Here is a 27613-nt window from a genome sequence, read left to right as displayed (position 1 = left end):
TGGCAGCAGTATGGCCACCTGTTACCGTAGGTGAAAGAGCTCGGAAAGTATAACGCAGCGAGAAATATAAAAGAGGTAGAAGTTCGGTGTGGGTAGGAAAACGGCCAGGTAGCAATGTAGCGAGCGAGCGAGCGAGCGAGCACACATCGGAGATCAGTCGTACCCTGGAATCTTCCTGCGCCGCTTTTTTACCCCCACCACTGGGAATCCGAACGTAAACGAGCCCCCTACTTCGGAGAGCCTGAGCGCGGTGGTTTTGTTCGGGGGGGCCCCCGCATAACTCGCTGGTAACTCGCCCTCAGACTCGTGAGTTCACGAGGCTAGTACGTAGTTGAGAAATTCCAGCGACGAGAGCGTTCGTACGAGGAGCGCGTTTCGATTTCACCTTCGAAGTGAATCTTCGTTATTTCTTTCTTTCGGTTTTTTTCCTCTTCGAACGAGCAACCTCTTGGAACAGTTAACTTCTAGAAACAAGAAAATAAAAGTGTTGTACGTGAATTCGGCGAAGTTTTTGTTCTGTAGTTTTACAACGTTCTTTCACACATCGACCGTTTCGTACGGGAATTTGGAATCAAGTGAGTACAGATCGCTTTTAATAAACGAGGCGTTCGTTCAGGGCCGGGGTAATCGAATATTGTGGAAATAGTGTCGTCACTCGAAAAATTGTGGAGACACGGCTGTGCTTCTACGTCGGGAATACTTCCATGGATTCTGTGTATCTATGACGTTCTGCGCTCCGCATACACGGCGATACAGCCAAGCACTTTCGTCTGTTTGCTACGCTTCATCGAACCTCTCCAGAGAATTTTCTTCCCCGTACTCGGTCCTCGCACGTTCGATGAGAGAGCAAACCGTCAGACGCTCACATCCCAGCACCGATGCGCGTTAATGTCCTGTATCTTTTCTTCGAAGCGGCTTTTTTCGGACGATTCCTCATAGCCTGTTTCGCATAATACAGAACCGCGGGATATTCCGCGAGGCTCCCTTGGCTCCCCAGAACAGCCGCCATCGTTGTCTCGTTCCGTTCTTCATCTCGTATACGAGGGCTCGAGGAAGAGAAAGACTCGAGTCTTTCTCTTCCTCTTGTCCGGTACGGCTCGGTAAAACCCGCCGCGAGCCTGGACCGTTGATCGTCAAAGTAACTCGAGATCCTTCTTCGCCTACACATACGAACAGACGCGCACACTCGAAAAATCGTTTTCTCCACTCGAACTTTGGACACTTTTGGAGAAGAAATAAGTCCGAAGGTGATGAAATTGCTAAGTTATTATTACTCGACGAGTGACGCATCCTTCGACATATTTCGTCTTGTGTAGCTTTTTCGAAAGCTTCCCTCAGCTCGGGGAAAAAGGGATAAAAAAGGAAGCGCGACTGAACGATCGGAACGCCTCGATAGCGCTATCGCTAAGCGCTCCGACGAATTTTCAATCTCTTGGTGTCGTCTTTCTCTCTCTTCATCCATAAATAAACCGTGACGCAGCGACAACAACGTCCAATGACATTACTCGGGCGTCGTTGTGAAAAAAAGTGACTGCGCGAAAGCGACCTTATCGCTGATCGCGTGTTGATAAAATCGTTCTGATCGCTCGCTACCGCGAATTCATCCCGTGACAAAGCTTCTTACGAATGCGATCTCCATCGACGATATATTGTTATTCCAGTTCGGTTTATTTTCTCTCTCGATACGCGGACTCTGTAACAAGGCATTTTCAGCGTGAACATTAATTCGGTACACGATTTCTTGTTTTCGAGTGTTTCAAAGCTTGGCCTCGATCACGGTCGTTTCCTTGTACACTAAGTCCGTCGCAGACGCTTCCGTATTATCGTCACGAACGGCTTGAGTCCTTCTGATAACATGCGAATAAAATTATCGAAATAGAAGCTCCCCGCGCGAGAAACATGGAAAAAGAAGTTCCTCGTTCGAATGGAAACCAGGAGAGTTCGATCGTTGACAATAATTGCGGAGGCTTCTTTGAAGCACGCGATCTCTCGACGCGATTACGCGAGCTTCGCGTCATTAACGTCCAGCCCGTCGATCGGCATTAGTTGTCGGAAAATCGAAATTCTTTCCGCACAGAGCAGCCGACTGATTATCTCGTACCTCAATCGAGAACGACGTGACCCAAAATCTTTTCCGAAGCCACCCAGAATCCTTCGGGGGTTTAACGACGGGGTTAAAAAGAGTTCGAGGGACGATTCGTTTCGGTGGAGAAGAAGCACCGAAAGAAGGAAGAAAATCCCTCGAATCGCGTATTCATCCTTCGAGTCTCTTTGCTCTCGGCTCATTGCCAGAACTAACAAAATCAAATTCCACCATTTCTCCGTCAGGATTCTCATTCCGGTTGGACGATGCATGATGAAACTAAAGACGAAAATCGAACTTTTTTTTTATTACGGAAAAGACGTCACCTGCACGTTCTTTATTCATCGATTCGAGCCACACGTGTATAGCCAAACACTTCGAGAGAGAGAGAGACGCGGTAGAGTTTTTTAAACTGTTTTTTCACGAGTGTGCCGAGTTCGTTGCACGAATTTCAAGGCTCGTCGATCGTGGAAGGCTAAAAACCTTTTTCACATGATCATTCGTTACGTCTAGGTCGATGAGTCGTCAGCGAAGAAGGAACGCGTCGAAGGCTAGTTGACATTCGACCGTTTCAAATCGGGCCAAAAATGATACGAACGAGCGAAACTTCAAGGCAACCTTCTCAACGTCCCAGAAATATATCTGTTTGCTTTTTATATTCGATCCTTTTTCTGCCTCGATGATAAACGCGCCATTTATAAGATTTTTTTCTCAATCTGACCAACGATAATCATACATGCTCGCATATTTCTGCGAAATTGTCATCATATTCGAACGAACGTTTATTCATTCGCGACTTTTATCCACTGTAAAGTGAAGCTTTCGTTGATTTTTTTCTTTTTTTTTTTTTTTAATTATCAAGTATGATGATCTGGTTTGATAGAATCTTTCCGAACTGTTTTACAATTCAAATATCACCAATTTTTGCTTGCGAAAAGCTCTCCCTCGTGACAAATATCGTGCTCCGGAAATTGTTTATATAACATTTGCTGCGGGCATTCGTATGGTAGCAACACGAGGTTTATTCTCGTGACGTCAGGCACCTCCAGACATTGTTTATTATTCGTAAATGACGAGGAATTGAACTTGGAGATATTTTCCTCTCCGCGATTCACGCGTTCTCGAATTCTTCGCGAAATGTGAATCTTCGAGATGAAAGATAGGCCATAAAAAGAAATGGATCAAGCTTTGAGCAGCCAATGAATATTCAATCCTCGAGTCAATGGAAAACGAAAAAGCCACGTTTGTTTTTTCATGAAATTTCGTGAATGGTGAAATTCAATGTTTGAAAAATCGAGTGTTTTAAAAAAAGTGTGTTGAAAAAATTCATTCAGTATTGAGCCACTATAGACAAATATCTTTTCGGTGACGAATCGATCCTCATCGTGAAATGATGCCGAAGTTTCCAACGTTGGAGTCCAACGGAATGATCTAAAAAATTGTTCAATAATTCCAGCGATTCTCCAATTTATTTCCTGCCGAATTTATACTTCGTAGTTTTTCAATCTACACAATTATGATTCGTGAAATAAAAAACTGATGGATGTATCATTTTGTTTTCATTCATTTCGTTGGACCCCAACGTTGAAAACTTCAGCGTCGTATCGTGAATTCCTGATTGCCCACACTTTTTTGCGTTTCAAATGCCTTTGGTAAACTATTTTTTTCTATCGAAGAAACGAGGAAACGACTCACGGTATTTATCCCTCCAACGACGTTTTTTCCCACTCTTCAAGTTCGTTTTTTATTCTCGAACGAAAAGTTTGATTCGATTGAAATATTCAATATTAGCAATTTTTTTCAACGTTCGCCGAGGTCCGCATCTGCGATTAGCTTTATTCATGGTGCATTTTTTCGTGCAACGCAAAAGTCGACGAGTCAGGATATGTCAGGAAATTGCATCGCAGCTATCGAGCTCGTGCGAACTTCGAAAAAGTGCAAAGTTTAATTTCTCATACGTGCCTCGATATACGCAAATGTGACGAGTCTGACAGAGCTAAGAAATAAGAGAAAATGAATTTTGCCAATTTATTACTTCCATTTGCCATTTGATGCTCGGCAGTTAACGAAACGCTCAAGTTCCTATCATATTTTCAGTTGTAGGCAAAAATGCAAGGAATCCTGATTTTTTTTTTAACTCAAAAAGATTTCTTTCGAGTATAAATGATCGTTTTGTTTCATTAAAATTCGATTTTATCCCTTAATGATTATGACTCTTGACTTTTCGTAGAAAAACTAGCGAACGACCGCTCTGATTGGTTGAGGTTATAAATAAATGAAAATTCCGAACAAATCCCAGAGGAAGAAGGGAACTATAAATAATGCAAACGTTATGTGACCTCCGGGTACGCCCACGCTCGAACATTTGTTCTCTGTTGACGTAATTGAACGTTTAGTAGCTGTAAAATATGGTAACACGAGAAATGCATGCATTTTTATTTGTGAATTGAGATACGCGGTATATTCATGAATTTAAGAGTCATTCGTGGGTAGCGACGTAATTGGCTTATTCTGTAAACAAAGCAAGTTCATAGAATAACTGAAAATTTCGATGAAGAGCAAATCATCGGACTTGTTACAAAGGTTCGGAGAAAAATTACAAAATTCTGTGGACAATCGATACTGGACTTTGAACATTGAGAATTAATCTCGGACAATATCCGGCTGCGATCACAGGTGTCCAATAATAATCAATGCTCCATTTTTCTTTGAACGTCATCTATTTTTCTGTGCTCGACACTTTCATATTAATCACGATCTCTGTCTCATTGTTCCTTCCTTTTTGTTCGATCTCCGCGATCGTTCGATCTCTGGTAATACAATGTTTCACTGTCCAATCACTGATGATCATCGATGTTAAGAGAAGTTCACGCGAATCTAATGGAAATCGAAAATTCCAACTCTAAGGAGTTTCGGTACAGGTGACGCTAAAGTTTGCAACGTTGGAGTCCAACGAAATAATAAAAAAAACTCTCCAATAATTCTAGTAATTCTCCAATTTCGTTCCCTGTCGAATTTGCAATGTGTAGTTTTTTAACCTGCACCGATACTTCGTGAAATAAATCAATTGGTGAATTACAAATGTTTTTTTTCCTTCATTTCGTTGGACTCCAACGTTGCAAACTTCAGCGTCGTCGGTACAGACGATACAATGTTGCCATGCTGAACCGTGCTAAAAACATAAAAAATTTCAAAAAGTTCAGAATTTTATAAAATTTGGTGAACATATTCTTTAGTGCCAAATTTGACAATACAAATTTTTTAAGATTTTTCTTCTACACAGTTATCGAGTAATTGATCACTAAAAAGTTCACGTGTATAAGCATAGCGTTTCCATCATATATATACATTCCGGGCATAAGAAATCTGCTTTAATGCGTAATTACTCGATAACTAAGTAGAAGAAAATTTTGAAAAAATTTGTATTTTCGCACTTGATGTTGAAGAACATTATCACGAAATTTAATCAATTTCTTAATATTTAGACTTCTGTACCGAAAATCCTTAGGAGTTGAGATTTGGAAATATGCTAGAAATGTACAGCGTGCATTTATTCCCAGAATTATTATTATAGAATCTACCGTCCAGGTGTCGAGAAAACAATTAACGAAAATCTCATTTTTTAAGGGCTCTTACGCGGCAGGCACACTTCCTGTGCGACGATTTTGATTTAATGAAATTGGATGTTGCTTTGTTACCGGTGAAAATGACTTGGGAATGGAAAAAGAAAAACACTTATATTTGAGGTTAACGAGCAATGACGACTAAACGGTGGAAGGTTTGACAACACCGCATCAGCCAGCTGCTTTAGAATATAGATATGCGTACCCATATAAATAGAAAATGGCTCTTGTCACATTTTGCTTGAAGATTTTACTACGAAAGTATTTTAACCGCTATCATAATATCAAAAATTTATTCATCTCAACAAATAAGTTAAACCTACATAATTTTAATAATTGCGAGAATAAATTTTATTCGTAACGCATGATCTTCCTTAAGGCGGTACATCAGCTTCACGTGAAGTGAGGTTGTATAAATATGAGTTTGATTGTTTTTATCTAAGTTATGTAAACTCTGTTTGCTTTGTTTATACGGGATTAACCCCAAAAAATACGTCATTTTTGGGTGGAATTTATGTGAAATGTAAAAAAATACCAGAATGAAACGACCTCCAATTTTGCACACATATTCTTTAGAGATCATCAAACTGTCGAGTTTTTTCTAACCTATCAGAATTTTTTATTTGTTTTTAAGCATTGAAAGATGGGAGCTGTGAAGTTATTTCCTATGCGTGGGCGTTAAATTTTCAAAGTTAAAATTCAAAGGATTAAAAATTCGAGAGGCTATAGAAAATATATCCAAAAATGTATTCTAAAACATTCATTAAGCTATCACCATTTTTTTCACATTTCAAGCCCAGTTCCTCCTTAATGGTTTCTCGTTAGCCGTTTTTCTCCAACAACATTAATTTTCTCAGTTATCATTCCTCATGAAGTTATGCCGATAGCAGTTTTATACGTCTTTTACATTTTTCAAAAGAGCACAAAATTTCAGTTGCTTTTTTCAATCACGAGTAACGCATGATCTTTCTTAAGAGGATGGATCAGTCGGTATATCGCAACCGTGAGTGCGAGAGAGAGAGCTGCAAATTTCGAAATCAAAATTCTTTGACACAGTTTGACCGATTAAAAAAAGGCTCTGTCAGTCGATTTTTGCCATCGTTCTGCGTAGGCTGACAGAGCCTTTTTTTAATCGGTCAAACCATGTCAGAGAATTTCAATTTTAAAAATTCCAAGTGAGGTTAGTCGACTGATCCATACTCTTAAGCTTGTATATTGGAAGAGTTCCAGATTTAAACTCCGAACCCTCCGATCAACGGAATCCCGCTAACTTTTACTTTTCCGAGCACCTTTTTTAATCGCAACATTGTCAATTTAACATGAACTTTTGATTACGACCCGTACATTTATTCGAACATTGTCGAGAATGTTATTCGAACCTCGTCGATCAATGTTTTACGAGCATCATCGCAACGAAAAAAACCGACGATAATACCTGTGATAGGTGATAACACGATAACGTAGATAACATACCGAGAGCTGATGACTTTTTATCGTTCTAGAACAATTGCTGAAATATTCGTTGGCGATGGATCCGACGGAGATTTTAATGGAAAACAGAGACATTTCCGATGGCTAATGAATGTGCGAATTCGCGTTTTTCAATCCTTCGAATACGATCGCGCATCAACCCGCAATTTCATGGGATCAAAAATATTTTGATCTCGCGGATTGTCAAGCGTGTATCCGCTTCGGTACAACGGAAAAAAAAACCCTCCGAAAGTATACTTTGGTGAAGTTTGCCCGTATATGAGCCACGGATAAAAAAAAACGTATGTGTGGGCTCGCGAGAAAACAAATATAGCAGGCTCTGAAAGTACATACACGAAGCGAGTTCTGATAAGCTGGTATGGTGATATTGTCCAACGATATCTTAGACCGCCCGTGAGTGAGCTAACTCCTGATAAAAGGGAGCGAAGCAGTTTGAATATGCACTATATATAAATATGCTGCAGGTTTTCCGTACGCTACTTTTATATCGACTGAACAATTTTTACGATTTTTTTTTTTGAAGTTCTATTCTTTGTTTATTTAATAGATTTTCTTCGTCGTTCGATTTTTCTTCTTTCTTCTTTTCGCGCGATGATTTACAAAAAGGAAAACATTGTTCATAATCTAAGATGCCAGCATTAGCCGAAAGCTTTGTCGAACCAATGCCGACCATGAGACGATTCGATGATGCTGAAGTTTGAAACGTTCGAGTGCAACAAAATAAACGAAAAAAAAACGTTTTTAATTCTCCAATTTTTCATTCCATGAGCCATTTGTGTTGAATTTACAAAAAAAATGGGGGAATTACAAATGTTCTTTGTTTTCATTCCTTTCGTTCCTCCCTAACGTTGCTACGAGAAAATCATCGATTCTCGTTACAAAAGTAAACGGAGAGACTTATAGTAAAAATTACTATGTTTTTATAGTAACGTCGAACCATATCGATATCATAATATTAATCGATATAGAGTGTGTCAAATAATGCAAAGTTTGGGGAACTATTGCCACAGACCATAGTAAATAACTCGCTGTACTATATCAAAAATGGACACCGAGCGAATTTTTATTAAAAAGGGTGGGGATCAAATGCTGGAATGACTAAAATTTCGAACAGCTAAAATCTCGAGTTTATAAACTTCGAATGATAATATGGAGACGGATAGATTCGGCTAGAGCTTTGAATGCCAAAAATAAATAAAACAGAAACAGCAAGGTTCGGAGCACGTTTACATCGAAAATAGAATGTAACAATCGCCCTTAGGACGATGACTAAAATATCGATTTTTCGAAAATTCGACTATCACTCTTTCGATTCATAAATTACTACGGTCAGTGATACTGTGAAAATTCACAATTTTGAAATATAATAACGAAAGATCAAATATTACTGAGGTTGAAATACTGAAACACCAAAAATTCGAACAGTCAAAATAGCGAAACGTTAGAAAGTCGATCGATTAAAATAAAGAAATGCAGTGGAGCTCCAAATACACGCGTCTCACTTACTCAGACCGGTGATCTCCAATTTTAAACATCGCCATTTTGACTTTCGCCTTTTCGAGCTATCGCTATTCTGCATATCTACGTTTTATAGGCTCGAAAAATTCACTTTCGATTTTTTGCTACTCTCTGGTCTGTCTGTAAAATAATTACTAATAAAACAATTACCCAAACAATTACTAATGCCTGTAAAACATTTTGAATTCGAAAATATGAACTTTTGACATTCAGATGGTCTGTTAAAATTGCATTCGAAATGAAAACTATTGAAATACACTATATATTTCACGCAATCTGCTGAATAGTCGATCGGGAAACGACGCTGAAGTTTGCAACGTTGGAGTCCAACGAAATGAAGGAAAAAAAAACATTTGTAATTCACCAATTTATTTATTTCACGAAGTATCGGTGCAGGTTGAAAAACTACAAATTGCAAATTCGACAGAGAACGAAATTGGAGAATTACTAGAATTATTGGAGTTTTTTTTTTTATCATTTCGTTGGGCTCCAACGTTGCAAACTTCAGCGTCATATCGGGAATAAGAATTTCGAATTACTTATTTTTCTCCAACCTGGTATCACAACTTTAAAAATTTCGAAATATCGACCGTTCTACAATTCAGTTATCCCACATATTGAACCCCACCCCAAAAAATTGCATAGTTCCGTATTTTCCTTTGTACCGAATTGATGAATTTTTCTCAATAACATAGCAAAATTCATGCGTCCACCAATTGTATGAGGCATTGCGAGTATAAACATGAAAATTAACAAGCGGCACATAATAAAATTTCAAGCAATCGCTTCGCTCATAAGCGGATTTTCTCAAGTAAATCTTTGTCGAAAAGAAAATTTACTTCTTTTCGGACGATGCGACTCAACGATACAAAAATTTTCGACATTTCACCAATTTGTCCAGTCCAATTCACCGATTTTTACCATTTCACCAAAGACACGAGTGACGTTCAGATATCGATACATGTAAGAATGTCATAGTCCTAAATTTTGCCTGTCGTACATAGTAAAATTTGAGAGAACTGCTTTCGGCATCAAAATTACTATGCACATTAGTGAAATGTAATAGAATGACGATATATAGAACAGCGCTGCTACAAAACGTAGCAAATTTTTCTATGATTCATCCGAAATATTCGTATAAAAGTCTCTCCGTGTATCGGTCAGTACGATGAAAAGTAAGATCCTTTCTTCCTTCCTTTTTTTTTTGTTTTTCACCACTTCCGGAAATCTCGATGATGATTACAAGTCGCATCAAGTTCTAGTTAGACGATTATGCAAGAATCGAGGCGTACATCGTAGAAGATCGTATAATCGAAGAAAAAAAATGATCATGAAAAAAAAAGCAAATGAATGCAGTCACTGCGTCCATGAGAATATAGTGGCGCGAGACAACTTGAAACAAGGTGAGTATGTAAATACATGAAGTATCATGCTCAGAAGTGTTTCAACTCGGAACGACGACGCCATTCTCGTTACCGCGACGCTCATACTTTGCTTGTTTCTTTTCGTATGTACGCGTTTGTGTCGACACAACTGATGGAGGTATTTATACAGCGCAAAACTTCTGCTCGTGACGAACAATGATGGGCGACAGTTTTGTAATAATTACGAGCCTTAGCACTCTTTCGAAAACGAGGACAATCGGAACGATCACCGATTATTACATGCTCCTTTATACAAAGTAATCATTTTTTCGTTCAATGATACAAAATATTGTAAATATGAGCGAGCCGGAAGATTTTTTTTCGTACTTACGTGCCTCAAGCTCGAATAATATGATTTTTTGTTCACAGAACGCATCCCAATCGAATTCATGCGATAATTTTAGATGTTAAACTCGCGACCTTTGGATTTTCTGGAATCCGTGCCTCGAGTCTATAATTAAATTCATGTTTTCTTTGATCTTGATCGATTTTACTGATCGCGCACAACGCCTGCCTCGCGTTCTTCGACGCGTTTTTTTCTTTCAATTTTTCTTCGTATATATTTTATCGAAGATTAATGAAAATGTTGTCCTCATGTTTCTGAGAAGCAATGAAATGGGAATGGCTTCTCAGATCATTTATCGGGGACATTATAATGAAAATCGTTAATATCGTTCCGCCAATATAGCTATCAAATCTGTAGCCTCGAAGCTTTTCAACGAAACTTGAGAGATTAAGCAAACAGCGAGGTTTATCGTGGACCTCATTGGATCGGTTCGTGATATTCGAGTCGATTTTGATTTAGTAATCCATCAGTCCGTGAGAGCAAACGCCCTTTCGCAGTAGTCACGGAGACTTATCTCAAGCACCATTTCATCGAAAGGTCAATACTCCCTTAAACCAGATCTTCGATATTCGTGTCCTGAAATTCAATTCGTGTCATATTTAAGGAGGGTGGCTACGTTCGTCAAATTGATAAGAAATTGATCAAATTTGGTGATAATGTTCTTCAACATCAAGTGCGAAGACACAATTTTTTTCAAAATTTTCTTCTGCTTAGTTATCGAGTAATTACGCATTAAAGCAGATTTCTTATGCCCGGAATGTATACCTATATATATGGAAACGCTATGCTTATACACGTGAACTTTAGTGATCAATTACTCGATAACTGTACAGAAGAAAAATCTTAAAAAATTTGTATTTTCAAATTTAACTCTAAAGAATATGTTGACCAAATTTTATTAAATTCTTATCATTTTGAAATTTTTAATGTATTTTACATGGTTTGGCATGGCAACATTGTATCGTCCCTAGCCACCCTCCTTAATTACCACCAAGGACACCAAACGATAGAACGCGGAGGAAATTGGAAGAATTCGCAGGGATTTTCATCAACGAAATTTCCATTGGTATAAAAAAACAGGAAATTTCCCATGAATCTTCATAGTCAAAAGAAACAAATGGAGCAGGTCAAGTTCGTCTCGAGCTATTGGGTCAGCCCGAACGTTTTTTTCTTCGTAACAAAAAAGCCCAAAAGGTCTGTTCAAATGTTGATTTTCGACCGGGGTTACCTGCAACTCCAACCGAGAAAAATGCCAATTTCCACCTGTCAATTCGTTGCTACGAAATGGTCAGGGTGAACAGAGAAAAAGAAACGCAAAGTGAAAAAACATTGAGCTCCACGCACAAACTCGAAATAGCAATAGCCACGCTTTGTCGACCTTCGTAGAGAGCAACGAAAAGAGCAATCGACGACCTGACCTCTCGGTGAGTGAATCATTCGAGTGACACTTTCGTCTGGCCCAAATTCCTGGCCGATTCGATGAAGAATTTGTGAAGATTTCATGAAAGCACACAGAATTTGGAGTATTGAGACGGCCACATGGTTTCCTCCTTCCTCAGCCTCCACATTTATATTCCAATTGCCTAACTTCTATTTTAGCTTCTTCTAGCCTCGAGGGATATTCGAATGTTGTGTGTCCTCGTGATCTCGGTGGCACTGCGTGTGCGAGACAAGGGTTTGGACACATCTTGGAAGGAGAAGACGCGGCGAATGCCCAGAGCAAACCGGACCACCTGCTTGGTCCCCGGTCAGGTAATTTTACCTCGACTGCGTGCGTCGAACAACAACTTCTATACTCCTGCTGCCACGTATACAAGCACATACATCTCCATATGGGTTTATATAAAGGCCTGAGGAAACGAGAGAAACGAAACGAGGAGTTTTAAAGCAGAGAGGGGGACTAGCCCTATATCTGAACAAAGGGAGCCGGTCACGGGCTCCAGCTGGTGTGCGCGCCCTCGACAAGCGCGATATATCTGTATTTAACGCGAGGATGCTCGCTGAGGAAGCGATATGCTCCGCAGCCAGGATCCGTGTGCAGCGACTCTTCGTACTTCACATCCCGCGAGAGCAACGCAGTCGTAGGCTTAAAAATCAAGAAAAAATCGATGAACACACTTTACGGGGCTCGGATACTTTAGTAACGCAAACACGATTATCTCATGAAACGAATGGAATCAGTTCGTTCGCTTGGATGAATGAGATTCAATCGACTGAACACACAAAAGTCATTTCATTTTCCAACTTTCTAATCGAAATTGTCTCGCGTCGAGAAAATGGAGGCGCTCCGGGCCGATAACATTTCGGAAAATTCCTTCCCTCTGGGGGAGTTGAAATTTAGCAAAAATTCAAATGTTTTTTTCTCCGCACACGAAGATCCGACCGGCAGGGTGGCCAATAAGTGCATCGAACACATCGCCATCGTCTCGAGCTCCAAACATCGAAGATCGACCTTCCGGCTTCACGCAGGGACTCGAAAGGTTTGAACACCGTATCCATTCCTTCTCTCAGATTCACCGTAAGAATAATACCTGAGCGAGAAGCCCTTAAGGGCTTTGGGTCCATATACATGCGGGATGAAAAATTCCCGAGTCAATAGAACCCAAGAACGAGCTCGTCTTTGAGAGAAAATATTTTTTCACCACTCAGCCGAACGATAACAATGTGTGCGTGTTGCGTGCACGACTACTCGACATTTTCTATCGCTGGGGCGAGTAAAATTCTACGGGAAAAACGGAAACGGAGCTGACTTGTGGAAAGTCGAAACTCTCCCTCGACGAATACACGCGGAGGACGAATGAAAGGATTCTTTGAACTCTCAAAGGAATATTCCGCATCGAAGCTCACGAAGCAAACCCAGATTAATCGTCATCGTAAAAAATATTAGCGACGATGAATATTTCTCCGTGAGTGAAATCCTCGGGTGGGGATCAAATGTTGGAATGACTAAAATTTCGAACAGCTAAAATCTCGAATTTATAAACTTCGAATGATAATATGGAGACGGCTAGATTCGACTAGAGCTTTGAATGCCAAAAATAAATAAAACAGAAACTGCAAGGTTCGGAGCACGTTTACATCGAAAATAGAATGTAACAATCGCCCATAGGACGATGACTAAAATATCAGTTTTTCGAAAATTCGACTATCACTCTTTCGATTCATAAATTACTACAGTCAGCGGTACTGTGAAAATTCACAATTTTGAAAATATAATAACGAAAGACCAAATATTACTGAGGTTGAAATACTGAAGCACCAAAAAGTCGAACAGTAAAAATAGCGAAACGTTAGAAAGTCGATCGATCAAAATATAGAAATGCAATGGAGCTCCAAATACACGAGTCTCACTCACTCACTTATTCAGATCGGTGATCTCCAATTTTAAACATTGCCATTTTGACTTTCGCCTTTTCGAGAAATCGCTGTTCCGCATATCCAAGTTTTATAGGCTCGAAAAATTCACTTTCGATTTTTTGCTGCTCTATATTCTGGTCTGTCTGTAAAACAATTACTCTCCATTTTGAATTCGAAAATATGAACTTTTGACATTCGTATGGTCTGTTGAAATTGCATTCGAAATGAAAACTATTGAAATATATATTTCCGGGTAAATACGAATTCAAAGAAGGAATTTTTGATTAAACGCGCAATCTGCTGAATAGTCGATTGGAAATAAGAATTTCGAATTACTTATTTTTCTCCAAACTGATATCACAACTTTAAAAATTTCGAAATATCGACCGTTCTACAATTCAGTTATTCGACATATTGAAGCCCACCCAAATCCTCGTCCACATTATTTTTTTCCGTCCAAGAACAGCGTTGCTCAGAGTGAAAAAAAAATCATTTTGTTTCCTCAAACGCTTGAAACGGTGCACATTTGAAAACGAGTTGTGAGATAACACGAATGAGCGATTTATATACAATTCATATTCGTCGCTTCATGCGCATGCAACTCCACGTATTCAGCCTCTTCGCGATATCCTCGTGTTATCAGAGCCGTATTGGTTTTCACGTATACATTTACTCCTGTTATACACATACGAGATGGCAACGAGATACCGCCTGAAAGATGACTGACGTTGCTACCCGGGACGTCTGACAACGGCCATTGTAAATCAACTTGTTGCACTTTTTCCAACCCCGGGAACAAAGGAGTATAATGCTGCGACCATCCGAAGACGGGAAACCGTGGAAATTTTTCGAGCACCCAAACAATATTGATTTTCCTTGACAGCTCGAAAACCGATTATAATCACCAGCAATCTTTCACGTCGCCGTTATCTCTGACACACTGAGACTTATTCTCGTTGCAAAACGTTCACACGCATCAGGAAAAATTTGAAGCATCAGGAAAGCTGAGTACATGTAATAAAATGAAAATTTAAAATACATCGAAGGCGTTGACGATCAAGCTTGTTTGATATTCGGCATGGGCCTGTGTTTGAATAAATAATACCTGGTTCCAGAAAATAGTTTTAATTTATTCAGATCGAAAATCAAATATTCTGAGAGTTGGTTAAATTTAATATAAAATCGTACATTTTTTAAAATAAAGAATAATCTTAAAGATAAACGTTACCTTTTTCTTATTTTTTCTAAAAGGTTAGAACATACAGCGGTATAACTTCGATTGTAAAGCGGTATAATTCTGATTAAGTACTCGTACAAGCGTGCCACACTCATGTTCAGAAAAAAGATTGAGGAGAGGAACCTGAAGACACAGATTAACCGGATTGCGGTGGCTTCTGGTTCCGGTTAATAATCAGCGGGTGAACTTTGTGTCTTCAGACTTTTGAATTCTTTGATAAGCTCAAATTAAAACTATCACTGGTAAGCACCATACAAACCAAACCTCAAATCGAGTAACCAAACTACACAATTAATTGAGATGATTTCATTTCAAGTACAATGATGAATTGGAAAATAAAACAGAATAGAGAAAGGTCCGATTCAATGTTATTTTGTAGACTGGTTTAGAAACACAAAACATTGAAAGTAAAACAGGAGAAAAGAAGCGTTTATATTTCTTAGTTTCCTTGGAGACCAGAAAAGAAAAATTGATCGTAGTGTTACCAACAGTGAATATAGGATTATTTTATTGTGAAAAATGTCCAAATATATTTTTATCACATAACTATTTTAAACAGCCTGCGATGATTTTTATATTATGAAAAAGATGAAAACTGTGGAATAAATTCTCCTCGTTTATCTCCAAGAGTCTTTCGTCATGTACGATCGTTGATGGGACTCGAATCAATTTGTTTCTTATTCCAAGAAAAAGATCGTTTCGTTTAAATCTTTAAAAGTGTGTGATGGCGACGGTTTTGAAAAACTTGGAGCATCGTTAACGTTTTTTTCCGTAAAAATGTCCAGAGCGCTAAACTTTCCCTGAATTCCGTCATCAGTATTACTCTCCTTATCTCCCGCTCGTTATTTCCCGTCTACAGTAAATGATATTTCCATTGTGTTTATTTTCATTCATCCGGAAAAAGGAGACCGGTTGAACCTTGCAACGAATTGCAATTTACGCGATATGAATAACGACGTGCTGCTAGGGATGCACGATAATTTATCGCTAATTATGATTATCAAAAAACGTTACCAAAGACGAAAGAGATAGTTGATGAATGTTACGTCGCCATCGTCCACCAGAGCTAGCGAGCGAGTCCAGTTATTACCATTTTCGCTTGACTAACAGATCATTAGGAGAAATTGGGGTAATTCCAACCGCCTAAAGGAAATTGATTAATAACGAACCACATGACGAAATTACAAAATAAATTTTCCATGTATTTTACTCCTCGATATCTTGTTTACCATTATCGATGTAAATTTTAACTGATAGATAAGAAAAATTGCTAGATATTTAGCAAAAAACGACACTCCGTAAATTCGGATTAATCTCGAACCTCCGGGGTAAATCCGGACGGCCCTTGAGGTAAATCTAGATTGCATTAGAGATTGCAACACATCGCAAACTAATTCTCGACTCGTACTTTCGCTTGTGCAATCACGAAAGCTCACATTTCACACTCGATTCAGATAATCCTGTGTTCGGCAGGTGGATCTTCATATTTTTCAAAACAAAAATAACTTTTCCGTTTTCACATCGTCCACTGCCTTGCCACTCAATATCACAAGTTGGTGTTTTCTTTCATATGTATTTACGTGGTATCTGAAATTTGAAAAAAATCGATGGATATGGCGTAGGAGCGGAACGTCCAGAATTCCTTCGAAAAGCCGTTCGAAATCACCCCAAACTACGAAATTTCACGAGTTAATCAACAGTTAAAAAACGGTGGGAAAAGCCAAAGTTTGAACTACGTTTTTGATACTCGTATAGAACTAGGATAGTAAATTTATTTTCTCAATAACATTGAAACCCGTTTATCCTGTAGTTTGATCAATTCATTTAATAGGCAAAAATTACATTAAAATTTACGAAATTTTACAATTGGTCCTACCTTGACGAAAATACATCGATTTACGCCTCGAACAATATTAAAATCGATAGGACTGTGGCATGAGTTCAAGTGCGTGAAAGTGGGGGATTTGGAGTATAAAAATATTGCGGTGTCCAATTTACCCCGCGTCCGGAATTATCCCACGCTCCTCTAATAACAGTTCATTAACTTTCGACGCGCTGCCATAACGAACGAAATCCCAATAACGATGCAAACTAATTTTTTCATCGATACTCCACCTCCCCCATGGTCGTTATTATATTGTTATCCTATTTAGATAAAAAAAAAGTGATAGGTACGATAGCGCGTACAATTTAACGCCAGTGAAGGTCAGTCTATTTCGATATTCGAAATGTGCTTGAAAAAAATATCCTCTAGTGTCATCGGAGTCAAATATTTGACTTGAACTGAGGCATAAGACATCGACGTCATTGATGACGATGAAGCACGTCGATGAGACTTTGATGTGTCTTATCTCTCGACGCAATTGAAGTAAAAACCAGAAAACTCGATCGATCGATTGTTGACGGAAAGGTTATTTGTGCAAACAATTGTCATCGAAAAAATTCCATTTTTCATGGGGCATAATAATTCTTTTGGAAACTCAATTGTACGTTCGTTTACGCGTCGAATTGTTTCAAATAGCGAAGATAGTAATCGTAAATCTTGAATCGTGTGACCGATTGAATAAACCGCAGCGTGTACGATTTACGGAGTAAATGCGTCGTAAATCCCATGACGCCAGCAGAGGAGTGTAGCCGCAAGATTTAAATTCTCTTGGTGTTAGTGGCGTCACGATTGGCCAATAGCCAAAAAATGAACCGAAGTTTTACGAGCTACGATGATCTTCGAATGCCTAAGAGCCATTGAAGCATCGTTAATGACGCGTGTCAGTCAAACACGAGTTTTTGCTACCGTCGAACCAAAAGTCTCTACAAGTGATTTCTCAAAATGCTTCTGCTGCTTATTTATCGAAATCGTACCAGAGACTGATAAAATGCCGTTTATTCACACTGAACTCTCGATCAATGTATCATCACCTTAAAACAAAAAGCTGGTTGATTCCGAGAGTAGAGACCAACGCTAACGATTGAAGCAATAATTGGACTCACAATAATAAACATTTTGATGGAAATTCGCATAACAGAACGCCAGGTTCGAAACCGAGTAATGTCTCAACATTATTCGGATGTGAATTGATAAACGAAACAACAAATTTTTGACGACATGTAATTTGAGATTCAACTTGAAATGTTCATATGTATAATTCAAGCGCGTGATTCTAGCCGTTGTCTTTTTTATCGAATGACGCGCTCAAAGATGAATGATGTAACGAGAAATCCCCGGACATATGGAGACGGATTCGGAAACAGCAAATTTATCCTTATAGAAAATAGAAATTGAAATTCCGACCGTGTCTCTCGGAGGCGATGGAATGGCAATGATGCTGATAAATGAGAGGGCACACCTTCGCATTGTATCAACTTTGATTCTATTTTCTTCACTCGGGTCCACGATCTTTCTGCCTCTCTCTTTCTCTCTCCGTTTCTTCCATAGCTTCATTCTCTCCGTCTTTCTATTCAATCATTGGCCCCACCCGTTCGCGTATGTAGACATATATATATAATTGTATTCTCTAATCAGTATCATCACGACACAATCTTTCGCACATGATCACGCTCTTGTGTTAGTGTACTACGCATATGAGGCATTCCCATTTTTTTTTAAATGGCGTTATTTTTGTTCAGAGTAACGTAACACTTTTTGATTTATTGGGACGTTTTTTTTTTAACTTTATCTTCGAACGTACTTTTCAGAGAAAATATCAAAAGGTCATGCAAAAAATCAGAAAAAATTAAAGACGGTCTTTGATATATTTTGTCTTTTGCTAAATTACATTTGAAGACAAAGAAAATGGAATAAAATTTATCATTTGGACAATTTTTGATCTAGTTATAAGTTTTGAAAAATTTTAAAGTAGGTTAATCGGGATATAACTCATATCAATTTTTCCCTTTTACACTCAACGCTTTTTCCTTTATGTAATTATAGATTCTGTAGTTGGAATTAATCAAAAAATATTCAGGGCTGTCATTAATTTTTTCTGATTTTTTCGGAAAAAATTGAAGTTTTTCCAATGATTATCTACTTTAATTTTCATAATTATCATTGTTTTCTAACTTTTAAGGTTCTTGGTACATCCTAGAAGATTTTCAAAGTGGTGTCAAAGAGATGAGCTGAATTGAAAAAAAAATTTTTTTTGTAATGGAAAAAAAAAGCGAAAAGAACCCACTTTGAAAATTTCAGAGAACTTGCAGAAAATGTCAAAGGTTCTTATGGAGAAAAAAAATGGCAATCATCCCAAATTTTTGTTTTTTATCTAAATTCTTAAAAAAAAAACATTGAAGATGGATTTGTATGACCTATTGATATTTTTTTCTGCCAAAAAAAAATTTGAAAAAATAATGAAAAATTTCCCTGGTACAGTAGAAAAAGATGAAAAAGTTTGCGCAAAATCGAAAGGAGTCAGGTTCAAAAGTGGTCTATTTGGCCTGGAATGCTCCATATACAGTTTGCCATTGGTGCGAGAAAGCTGTACGAACCCTCGAGAACGTTTATTCGTCCGATTCTCCAATTTTTTTCCTCAAACGCAACATCTATCATTCTTAATCGTGATCGTAACATTAATAATTCGTTTTCTTTTCCTCTTTCGGCTCTCTTATCCCGCTGATTCTTCTCGTCTCTCCCTTCGTGGCTCTATCCATCACCTCGACTCTGCGTCTTGTTCTTCTCCTTGAGTATTCGAGGGTTTGCCTATCCCATTCGTGTATAGGCGTTGGTTCAGAGTCAACAGGACGTATTTTCTCGGCTTTTAGCACAATCTCAATGTCTTTGCGACATTAGATCACCGGTATAAAGACACTCCGATTGGCGAGAGTCAAAAAGTCGCGAGAGCCGTTGCTTCACTATATTCCAACTGTTTTACGTACGCCCCTTTGAGACACGTGGAAATCAAGCCACGCTGACGTATGTGTATACTATAATAAAACCAAGTAGACGGTACAGATATATAACTAACATAATACGAGAGCCTTGGCTCACAGAAGATTTTGCACGTCTCTCACTCGTTCACCGAATGCCTCGGGAGTTATCTCGGTGTATACGGCACAACTTGCCCCTCTACAGTGCCCGTACCTACTCTGTTTTATTACCAGGTCTGTTTTCACCAGTGTAAACAAGGTGCGAGCCGGCCAAGACCAGAAAAATTATTCAGTTGTGCTCGATGAATCTCCTCTAACGGTTCTCGTTCAATCGAAGATCGCTCCATCCAACGAGGTGCTCGTCCGATTCCCAGAGAAAGTATGAAAACCTTCAATTTTTATCGATTCAATATCGTGACCGAATTTATTGGTAACATATTCCGCTGCTTCCGGCTCAGTGGTTTTACTAACTTCCGTCTCAAGTGTCCCAGTCGACTCGACCCCGACAGCAACGCCACAATATTCGATCACGTGCACCAGCCCTCTCGGTTACTCTCCTCGAACCTTTCTCACGTGCTGGCTAATTTTAGTTTACGTAACGAACTCGTGTCTGATTTTTAGATATAGGAGACACGATGAAGTCTCGGGCAGCTCTGCTGCTACTGCTAGCGACGATCGTTGGTACCCAAGGAGGCGCAACAACGGTACCGCCAACCCAAAAATCCACGAGTCGTGCACCCACAACCGAGGAGGTTACTAAAAATGTCACTCTTCCGGAAATCAAGAGAGAAATGGTCATGCTGGAAACGGACATTGACAACAAATTAATGCCGAACCCACCGGAATTCATTCACCCGTTCACCAATCCCAAGGACATGCTTTTGGAGGAGATTCAATCGTTGGACGAAAATGCTACAGTGTCTACGAAGGTAATTCATTTTTTTCTCATTCGTCGTTCTTCATTCGACCGCTTTTCGTCCATTCAATTTGGTCATTACTGTTCGCAAATGCGAATGTACTTGCCGAACATTTTCGTCGAACGTTTGAAAAGAAAATGGAATTTACAGGAAATTCAAGAGGAGCTGGCTCGAGTGATGAAAGCTGAGGCGCAAAGATCACGAGACAAGCCGCGCGTCACGAGCACGCACAAGCCACGAGCACGAGTCACTCCCAGTTCTCAAAATGCCTTGTTTGCCGATGATAAAAGTATTCTCGAAGCTAAAAAGAACGAGAAAGAAGCTCTGATAGCGCTAAAACTGGAGGAAAAAGAGTTGTCTTACGATGAGGACAACAGCGACGATGATGATGAAGATGATGGGGATGATGACGACGACGAGGATGCGGACGACGATTACGACGACGACGACGACGAGGATGCCGATGACGAGGATGCCATCGAAAACAACGACGATGGGGCCAGCAGCGACGCAGACGACATCGCTGACGAGGAAGAACTGATGACCGAGTGCCCGGATTATTGCCGATGCTCTGGTCAATACGCAGCTGCTACAACAGCCAAGTAAGGCTTGCAATTAGCATTTATTTTCCGAATGCAAAAAAGGGGGAGATTCATGTAACGATGACAGGCAACTTTCGTGCCCGAAGGATTCAACTCTCGTAAATCCGTGTGACGAATTCCATTTCATTGGATTTGATTAGATGAGATCGTACGTGAAACGGGGCAACCTCATTTCCTCGACTTTGAAGCGACTTCAATCACTTTTAAGCAGGATTTTGCTTCGAAAATAGATTTCTGGGGTTAGACGCCATCGCTCCGTTTTTCTCGTCAAATATAAACGTTCATCGAACAGAAACTTTTATAATACCGCGACTCGATGTCCATTTATCTGACTTGAACAGCAGTTGAGACAGTTTTCTATCAGCTGCGACGTCTCGTACGTTTTGAACGCGCTTTTTTTTTACGTCGTCGCTGATTCCGTTAGTTCGTTAGCCTAATTTGTGCGTGGTAGAGTCAATGATCGTCTCGCATCTGCGCTGATGTAGAGGCATTCCGAAAACTAACGAATCTCTGAACTTGTTCTGATCTTGATCCATGCTAACGGTTGAACGTGCAAAGTAATGAGAGAGGCGCGGTCCATGAGAATATTACTGACAAATGAAATTTTTATGATTCAGAGATCGTTGAATGAGTTTTATGAAAAAATTCAATCACAGAATTGAATTGAGCGCAATTTTCCACTTTTTTAAAGTAGAAATAAGTTTTGAAAAAAAAATTTCGTATACTAATGTTTGGTCGACCTTGAAAATTCATCAGATGCAGCAAACTCATCGAAAATCAGAACTTTGGTTCAGGAATCGCTCACCTGAGGATCGAGAATGCAGGCGAAATAAATCTCGGGCCACAGGCTATTCATTCGCGAGGGTTGCAACAATTGGAATCGATCACGATTGTCGACACGAATATTGTGAGACTCGACAGAAGCGCTTTCAATGGTACGGATTATCTCTTTGCCCTGAATCTGACGAGAAACGGCTTGAAAGAGCTCGAGGCGGATTACTTCGAGAACAACACGCAACTGAGTCTGTTGACGATTTCGGGCCAACCGTTCGATCGCGATTGGTTTAAATCGAGGGACTACATATTCAACTCGACGAGTATCGCCGAATTGGACTTTTCCGATAATTCGATACTTCGTTTGCCACGAGCTGCGTTTGCAAAGATGCCCAACCTCGCTTTCGTCGATCTCAAAAGAAACAAATTGCAGAATATTGATCAATCGATTTTTGATTCGATCGATACGCTCGTCGAACTCGATCTCTCTGGCAATCATTTGAACGAGATTCCCGAGGGCGTGCTCGACAAAGGACTGCAGACGCTCCGAATCAGCTGTAAGGGCAAATTTGATTAACTTTAAAATTGAATCTCGTCCTTAACTCCATGACATTAAACGATTTTATATTTTCTTTCTCTACAGATAACAGTCTGACCAGCATTGGAATCCAGGAAATGTCTAAATTGACGAATCTCGACGTATCTCACAATCGCATCAAGTTCATAATGAAAGGCGATCTCACCGGTGCAAACGCCTTGGAAAAATTGGTCGTTGCTTCCAACGGAATAAAGAGAATTCATCAACACGCCTTCACCGATCTCTATCAGTTGACTTATCTCGATATAAGTGACAACAAAATCACCTCGTTCAACGAGCACCATTTGCGGACCAACGCCAGACTCCAAATTCTTATTATGAACGACAATCCTAGTTTGAACAAACTTCCGGTCTTCAAAGTCTTCGGCAACGAATACGACACATACGCGTAATTATTTTTCTCATTTTTCATCCTCTTCGTATTGCATTCTTTAACGATTTTATAAAAATAAAGAATCAACGATCCAACATCGCTTTGAAGTTGATCGATGATTCCCAAAAAGATTATTTGAAGCTTTACGCCATTCTCATAGTTATCACAGCAATATTATTTATGAGTAACTTCAGTTTAACGAAACGAACATTAGTTATTAATGAATTAATGGAATTTCGATTATTGCATTTTTTTTATTGATCCATTCGTCCAAGTCTGAACTGAATGATAAAATAAACACACTTATTGATATGAAAAACTGAATGCGACAGGATTTATCGTTTCGAATGTGCCAACTGCGGTCTCGATACGCTCACCGAAGGAACTTTCGACTCGATGCCAGCATTGATGAAAATGAACCTCGCAAGAAATCGATTGGCTCGTTTGCCCACTGGTCTCCTGAAATCCATGTCTTCGCTCCGAGAATTGGATCTGTCGGACAATATGATAAACACTCTTGAGCCGAAAATGTTCCTTGGTGCACGTACCCTCTTGAAACTCAATCTCGCCGGTAATCCTCTCGTCAGTCTCCAAGTTACGCCATTCCTTCAAACTCCCGGATTGTCCAGGCTCGATGTCAGCAGATGTCAACTACGAAGAATTTGGAGCGAGGCTAGACAGCCCCTCAAATCTCTCAGGTATATTTTCAACGCTGATATTTTTGTGTAAACGTCCTTCATAAAATTAGCTTCTTTCGCTACAAACCTCAATTTTCAATGGCCAATCCATAAAAATGTCAATTTTTAGTTTACTGCAAAACCTATCGAATTTTCATTATTACAACAGAAGCAAAAAACGGAAAATCCTGAAAAACATTCCATAAAATTCGTTTAAGTGTAATAAGTTCGTGGAAAAATTGCCAGTCTTTTTGCTTAAATGTATCGTTCGAAAATGTTTCGTAGTAAATTTCGATTGGACGCGTCGATAGTAATTTTCAAGTACCAGATACTAGATTTTCAATGAATTTTTCAATGTATATGCTTCGCGATTTGTCATGTCAAAAGTCCACAAATGATTTATCGGAACAGATGCATAATATTTCATTGAAATAATGAGCGATAATTAATGCTTTATGAAATTATTATTTCCCCAGATTCCTCTCAGTTCGTGGCAACGAACTGAAACAAATAACTCATGAGGAATTGAAAGCAATGCCAAAATTGTCTGGTCTCGATGTATCGCACAATCCGTTTATGTGTGACGAAGAATTCAATTCGGCGGTACAATGGCTTATCGATCACGGTGTCACACCCACTGAAGTTTTGGGTTACGTCAACAACTACGGAATGGCTGGAAATGATTACGCAGAAACGGGAGGTGTCAGTCAGTGGACGGATCTCGCGAGAACCGTTTGTGACAACGATGAAGATGGTCCACCGTCCAGAGACATGGGTCGCAAACCCATCGATCATGTTGTCACTTTCGCCTCCTCCGATGACGCTCTTCCTGATCTCGATGCTGACGGTCTTCCAGATTTCAAGGTGAGCAATCGATTTTCCGTTTTATTTTATCATCAAATACGAATTTTAAAGATTTTCATTGAACCGGAAGTGAATCTACTGTAGACTCTTTTCTTTTTTCGAACGATCATCTCAACATTTGAATTCGAAATTTGAAAAATATTCAACAGAACCAAAGTCCAACATCTTTGGCTTCTTTCAATATTTTAACCCCTTCGAACTACCAGAGTTCCATGAAAACTTGAATGCGAGTCAGCATTAGCCAGACTTTGAAAAATCAACAAAATTTCGAACACATGAGATTTTCGAAACTATTTTCCATCCTATTCCCATGTTGTTTCGGCTCAAATGCCCTGAAAATGATTATTTTGAAATCCGGATCTTTGTAGATAGAGTTTTGGAAACTGTTCGACAGAATCTTGATCTCTTTGCAATTGATATTAAAAAAAAAAAAAACTCCGGAATCAATTCCACGAAAAAATGCAATTTTGTTGATCTCCACCCACATCGCATTTATTGTACAATCGAGAATATTCCATATTCAAAGTCGAGAGGCCTTCCAAAATTTGAACCGTGTCGGAAACGCGTTGAATCAACACTCGCGGAAATGCGATCGTTCATTTAATTGTTATTAACTTTTTATTCGCTTTTTGCAGCTCGATCACGACTCGACATTGGACGGAAAAGTCGATGCAATCTGGCATGATCAGTATCAAGAATACGAGGACGTGAACACCGTGAAATATTCTGATGAGGTTGAATTCCGTTACCCATTGATGAGCCCATTGGCTTGGCAGATTCTGACCTCAGTGCTGATCGCACTGACGCTGATCCTACTGTTCGTTAAATTTGCGCATGTGACATGGAATTCAAAGGGCCGTGGTCCGGTGATAAGGCCACCGATGATGCTTCGTCAGGGCCTGGTTGACAACAAGAATTGCGGCCTCGTTTACAAGCCACTTCAGGAAGAAATAGCAACGCCGCACATGTCTAAACGCGGCAGTTTCTATTCGAGCAGTACTTTCCACTACGATAAGATCGTTCCCGAGAGTGTTTAAAAGATAAAGAATTTAAGCGACGCAGGAAGTAGCGAAAAACGCGAGAAACGATCTCGTCACCTACAAATTTCAATTTTCCGTCACAAAAAATCGTTCAAGCATGCAAAATTCTTCCTTTTTGTGAGATTCGATCGAAATGCGCACAAAATTATCGAGGTTCACAAAATTGTTGATCAATTTACATATATAAGGATGACGAATATTGTCGAATTATTATTCCAAGCACGTTTCATTCAATTCGCAGTCTTCCAAGAACCAACCTTTTAATTATATATTGAAGTTTCATCCACGAGGAGGATTTGAAGATTGTCGGAGACACAGATTTCCTTATTTCCCTTTTTCTTTTCCTTCCAATTTAATGCCCAACGGCAACGATGCCAATCGCAGTTACTTAATATCAACAAAATAAGAAAAACCGCCATTTTTCGGAAAAGTTGCACTTCTAAATATTTACCCAAAATAAATCAATCGATCGATAATTTAAGCCCTGTTCCGGCGTCTAGTTAACGATACTGTGAAAAAAAGAAATTACTACGTCGTTACCGATCAAGGAACGAGTGTCCGAGGATTTTTTTCTCTATAATCCAACAATGAGACGAGCCATATAATTTTCTTTATACACTACGACGCGCAGTCTTTAATTTACGGGATAAATTTTATTAAAAACACAAACACAAGAATGTGCGAAAAGCACTTTGCTGATACGAACAAATTACTAATAAGATGGCAAGAAGAAACAGACATGACTTAAGGATGGATGGTGAACAAGTGTAAAAACATTTGCAAATTTTATACGTCAACTAATTCGAAAAAAAATGAAATCTTTTTTTTAATGAAATAATATAATATTCTGATCATTTTTTTTTACTCCAAGCAGAATTCCACAAATTGTCATTTTTGAATGATGAATATCTGCGAAGTTTCGGGAACGAGACGATTTAAAACTTTCATTGCATCCTTAGAGAGATACAACTACTTAAAAAATGTGTGCGTTTACTTTAAACTACGCCCGAATTTGTAGATTATAATTGTACGGTATTACCAGAGGATCGTCAACGATCAGCGGAAAAAGATACATTTTGTCTTCTTTTTTTTATTTGATATAAGTATTAAGATTACGATCGTAAAATATCCACTAATTTTAAGAAGGTCGAAAAATGAATAATTATATGCCGGATCGTGCGGATCAGGCTTACGGTTTTCACGCTATCCACTGTAAATAATATATAACAATTTTAATAAAAATATTAAACTTATAACTCGTGCTTCATCGATTTTGTGTTTTCGACAAAGCTCCTCGCACGACAAAGTTGAAGGTTCACATTTCAATTAAGAGTTTTTAAACGAGCAAAATCAATAAACTTTCATGGCTACGAAATTCGCCTGCTACGTTTCATTTTAGCTTCGAAATTTCTACTCCTCAACATGACACAAAAGATCGGGAATTATCAGTCATTTAAGGGTACAGCAAAGAATATAGCAGAAAATCTACAGCAATCTTGCGGTTGTTCAATCTCAGAGATGCTTAGATAAATTGATCAAAACATATTTTGAATCCACTGAACGATATTTGTCAATCTCCCCCCATTGGAGAAGACCTTCAACGATATCTCTCTCGACTGCACACTCGATTATAATCGCTTTTCGTTTTAGAGAAAATCGTGTTCGTCATAATATTTTTTTAAGGTTTGAAGCAATGAACCGGAAATTTATCGAAAATCGAAATGTGGATTTTTTCGGATAACCCAAATGATGAAATTGGACCATTTCTTTCGATGCACCAACATTGTTCCAAATTTTAGTTTCCAATAATAAAAACTGAGTGAATGATGATA

The 27613-nt window shown here is 39.0% G+C and overlaps 1 protein-coding gene across 2 annotated transcripts; it reads left to right on the top strand.

Annotated features, from left to right (window-relative positions):
* Positions 1–269: 269 nt before the first annotated feature.
* Positions 270–27037, top strand: Gp150 (glycoprotein 150). 2 transcript variants are annotated; one of them, XM_043413756.1, is made up of 8 exons: positions 270–575; positions 20558–20865; positions 21004–21455; positions 22212–22786; positions 22873–23215; positions 23533–23898; positions 24354–24741; positions 25377–27037. In XM_043413756.1, the coding sequence occupies exons 2-8, from the start codon at positions 20572–20574 to the stop codon at positions 25776–25778; spliced, it is 2820 nt and encodes a 939-aa protein (XP_043269691.1). In that variant the 5' UTR covers positions 270–575; positions 20558–20571; the 3' UTR covers positions 25779–27037. The 2 variants fall into 2 exon arrangements, with proteins under 2 accessions (XP_043269691.1, XP_043269692.1); XM_043413757.1 differs by lacking the exon at positions 270–575 and adding an exon at positions 20168–20315.
* Positions 27038–27613: the final 576 nt, after the last annotated feature.

This window comes from Venturia canescens, chromosome 3, assembly GCF_019457755.1.
Source record: "Venturia canescens isolate UGA chromosome 3, ASM1945775v1, whole genome shotgun sequence".
NCBI classification, from domain to species: Eukaryota; Metazoa; Arthropoda; class Insecta; order Hymenoptera; family Ichneumonidae; genus Venturia; species Venturia canescens.
The sequence above is the reverse complement of the archived record's forward strand: the minus strand, read 5'-3'. Positions and strand labels throughout refer to the sequence as shown.